Raw genomic sequence first — 3,939 nt, 5'->3', positions numbered from 1 at the left:
GTGCACGCAAGTGTACGGCAGGTGAGAGGGTCTGGGGAATGCGCCACAAGAGGGCAGATGGAACGCAGACCGTCCGCCCTTTTTTTACCAGGTGCTGGTGCGATGCTGGGAATCTGCACACCACCTGCTTCTAGACTCCCTCCAGGAAATTATTTTTTTGTTGAATTCGCCTTGTTACGTTATCAATACCCAAATGTGTAAGTAAAATCATTTGTTAGTTTTAAGAGTGGATAGGACATTCACATTCTAACGTTCAGACCAGGCAAGGGAAATGTGGGTTGAAAGAGGCGACGTGTGTGCTGCTCCTGTAAGACACGGCAAGCTGTTCCCCTGTCGCCGCCCGGCGGTTGCATCGCGCCTGGTTTATGGCTCAGTGACGCCGCCGCCGCCGCCGCCGCCAAGGAAAGGGGGAGCTGGAGACAAAGGAGGCGGCGAGCTGTGCGAGGACGGGCTGGGGAGGGGGGCGCCCTGCGAGGGTGGCAGTCTGGTGGGTGAAGTTGCGCTGCCTTTTGTTGTTCGCTGGTTCGTCGGTCGGCTGGTATAAGAGCAGAACAGAGCAGTACCATCGGCTGTGCGACCGAGTACATGAAAACCAAGAGGAGGGCCCCAAGTTGCCTGGCATTCAGGGAGATGCGCCGCGTATGTGGATTGGTACAGGCCTTGTTCATAGCGGCAGCTCTTGTCGTACGGCCCCGGCTTTGGACTTAATTGGCAAAGGGGAAGACTTTGGAAATCCTAAAGGGGACAACCCTGTATAGTTAGATAGAACAGTTGCTGGTGGTGGCATACAGGGCTGATGGTTGGGTTGCTTGAGGTGGGGGGGCTGCGCGGCTAAGAAAGAGGGAGGGGAGTTGCAGCGTACAAGGTTGTTTTGTGTTTGCTCTCTTGTATGTGCGTTGGTTGTTCTGGACGAGGTGTGTGTGTGTGTGTGTGTGTGTGTGTGTGTGCATTTAAACCTCTACGGTCCCAGTTCATGTCGATTTGTTAGCAGGCAGCCAGTCTGGCGCGGTGCTCCGTGGAGGACGTACAAAGTATTGTTGGAAGGACTGTGTTAAGATTGGCTTCTTTGTGACATCTTGCCGCCCGCCGCCGCCATCTTGCCGACGTGCGATGTACAAATAACGTTTGAAATAACGCTGTAACCGATGACCGGAGACATGTATGCGCGCAGCTATTTTCACGTTCCAACCGTGAACGTAGCTCGTATCAAGGAAGGACATGGGACTCACCACACCAAGCGCACCTCAAGGGATAGCGTTGGAGATGTTCGCAGCGCTGCGGCTCAGAAAGAGTGGAGCCGTACAGTGACAACGGCCCCGGCCTCTCTCCGTGCTGGTGATACAATACAACAGCATATTCAGAGGTACCACCGAGACCGCAGAGATTCACCCCTTGAATGGGTATTGACGAATATACCTTCTTTGCGGGATTATAAAAGCAGGTACTCGGCAAATCACGCATACACACACAACACACACGCCGTCCATGATCGCCTGTTTACACATCTCTTAGACCCATGCTCAGGGAGCAACCCGCCAGCGGCACTGTATTTCTCCATCCACATCCCACTCCCCTCACACACCTAGGAAAGTGTAAGAACTCTCGCACGTTCTCACCCACGCACACCCGCACTCACACGACCAAAGGTCGCTGCTGCGATCATCGCACAATACTTGGTTGTGAACTGTGACAAATATCGTATTTCCGGACACAGACCGTCTATCCTCAGGCCCCTGCCTTCCAACAGCGCGAATACCCCTCTCTCTCTCTCTCTCTCTCCCGCCATCGCCACCACCACCAGGAGAGCTGTCGACGAGCCGTCAGGCATGAACGCGACCAACAGCAACAACGCAGCCCCCGCCAAGGCTCCTCTCCGCTCTTTATATTCACTGCTGAGTCTTGAGTCGTCCGGGTCTGAGTGTTCCCATCCGGTCTTCTCCCGACTTCTCCCCCCTCCGGAAGGCCTCCCTGGAGTACCTGGGTGATACGAAGAAGGGAGATTGCCTGACCGCCGCCGCGATGTCGCCGCTCCCAGAACACCAGGGGGGCCTTATGGAGGCCAGAGGAAAGTTCCATACACCAGAAGGAAAGCCACCACTTGCCACTCGCTAGCCGCGGGGAAGCCACGCCCTCCTCCTCTTCCTCCCCGTACCCAACCTGTGGGACCGCTGCCCACCTCAGGCCCAATGGGTTTTGGCGGAATGTCCTTTTGAAGGTAGTCCACGCTTCATAACTTCGCCTCCTCCGGCTCCTGCTCCTTCGCCGCTGCGTCCTGCACTGCAGCCGCAGCAGCAGCAGCCGTCCCGGCTTCGTCTTGCGTAAGTCGGCGTCCAGATGCAGGAGCAGCTGCAGGCGTCGGCGATAGCGGCGGCGCTGGCGGTGTCGGTGGCGACGGCGGGGCAGGGGGTGGCGCTGGCGGCGCTGGCGGCGACGGCGGGGCAGGGGGCGGTGCTGGCGGCGCTGGCGGCGACGGCGGACCAGGAGGTGGAGATGGCGACGGCGGCGGGGCCGGCGGCCTTGGCGGCGACGGTGGAGGCGGCGGCGGCGACTTCCTGTCGTACTGTGTGATGCCGCCCTCGAAGTCCACGTACTGGCTCTGTGCGTCGCTGCTGACGGCATTCCAACTGCTCAGAACGTTTGTGTACGCGAAGTTTTTCTGGACCCCAGAAGACCAGGGGAGGGGGTTCATGTGATTCAGAGACGGGCCAGACATGAGGGTGAGGGTGAGGATGAGCATGGAGTCGGAACCGTTTTGGTTTGTAGTGTTAGGTTTCTCTCCCTAGGGGTTTCGCGGCCTTGGTGTTATGGGCATATGGTTGTGGTGTGAAGGGCCCCCACAAGGTCGGTGCTTGTACCCAGGTGGTGCTGCTGCACCCGGGGGGGGGGGGGGAAATCCCCTCCCCGTCGCTCACAAGGGAACAACTTCATCTCTTTTCCTCAACAACCCGTTTGAATCCCTTTTCCCCCCTCCCCCCCTGCCTCCCTCGTTCTTGCCCCCAGGAAACCCTAACCCCCCCCCGAGACTCACCAGCTGTGTGAATTTGTCTCTGGCCGTGTTGAAGAGCCCCGTGATGGAGTAGGCGTTGAGCCTCTGAACCTGAGGTCCGGTGCGTAGTACGGCACTGTTCCGGTCGGTGCCCAGCCAGGCAGCGTTGATGGAGGTGGAGCATCTGCGTGGACGGGGACGTGCATATGTATGTATGTGCGTATGTATGTGTGTATGCATGCATGTATGTGCGTGTGTGTGGCGCGGTTCGGGGAAAAGGGCTCGCGGGTCGAGTCGAGTGGATGACAGCAGCAGCACGACCAGACCAGCAGCAGCTGGACCAGAAACTAGACCCCCTGAAACGGCAGTAGCAATCAGCAAGGGGCGACGAGGAGGACAATGGGCAGAATACACGCACACTAACACGCAACCAGTCACTCACATACATACATTCTCACGAATACTCACACATCAAAACGCTCATCTGCCAGAGAGCAGCTCGAGCTGCTGCTGCTACTATTGCTGCTGCTGCTGTTGCTCGCGGCGTCCGTGTTGATGGTGGTGTTGCAGGTGCAGCTGTTCAGCGGTGTGGCACATGCTCGTATGCCGGCCTGGGTGCAGTGGAGACACAAGTCGGACCGTATGCCGCCGCACTCGTTGCACGTCATGTCGTACCACTGCAGATACTGCAACATGCCCAAGTCTAAATCGAGCGCAGATCCGATGCAGGATAGCGGTCCCCGTGTCCAAGTGCCGCCACCATTGTCGCCACCACCACCACCACCACCACCATCGTCACCATTATTATCATGACCATGGTGATGTTGACATCGATGGTCAGCGTCAGGTGGGACGGGAGAGGCGGAGGGGAAGAACGTTAAGGGGAAGAACGACGTCATAATAATAGTAATTGTGATACTAATAAAAATACCACTAATAATGGTAATCACGTC

General features: G+C 57.5%; 1 protein-coding gene across 1 annotated transcript in view; it reads right to left on the bottom strand.

Annotated features, from left to right (window-relative positions):
* Positions 1-2,227: 2,227 nt before the first annotated feature.
* The window catches only part of VOLCADRAFT_121703 (uncharacterized protein), a gene marked incomplete at its 3' end in the record, with an annotated part of 3,536 nt that continues 1,824 nt past the window's right edge, over positions 2,228-3,939 (bottom strand). Inside the window, exons 6-8 of the mRNA XM_002958256.1 lie at positions 3,455-3,689; positions 3,029-3,170; positions 2,228-2,656 (exon numbers count right to left, since the gene is read on the bottom strand). Coding sequence (XP_002958302.1) covers positions 2,228-2,656; positions 3,029-3,170; positions 3,455-3,689 — 806 coding nt within the window. The remainder of the gene's footprint in view (positions 2,657-3,028; positions 3,171-3,454; positions 3,690-3,939) is intronic.

Source organism: Volvox carteri (assembly GCF_000143455.1).
Source record: "Volvox carteri f. nagariensis unplaced genomic scaffold VOLCAscaffold_90, whole genome shotgun sequence".
Taxonomy (NCBI): domain Eukaryota; kingdom Viridiplantae; phylum Chlorophyta; class Chlorophyceae; order Chlamydomonadales; family Volvocaceae; genus Volvox; species Volvox carteri.
The sequence above is the reverse complement of the archived record's forward strand: the minus strand, read 5'-3'. Positions and strand labels throughout refer to the sequence as shown.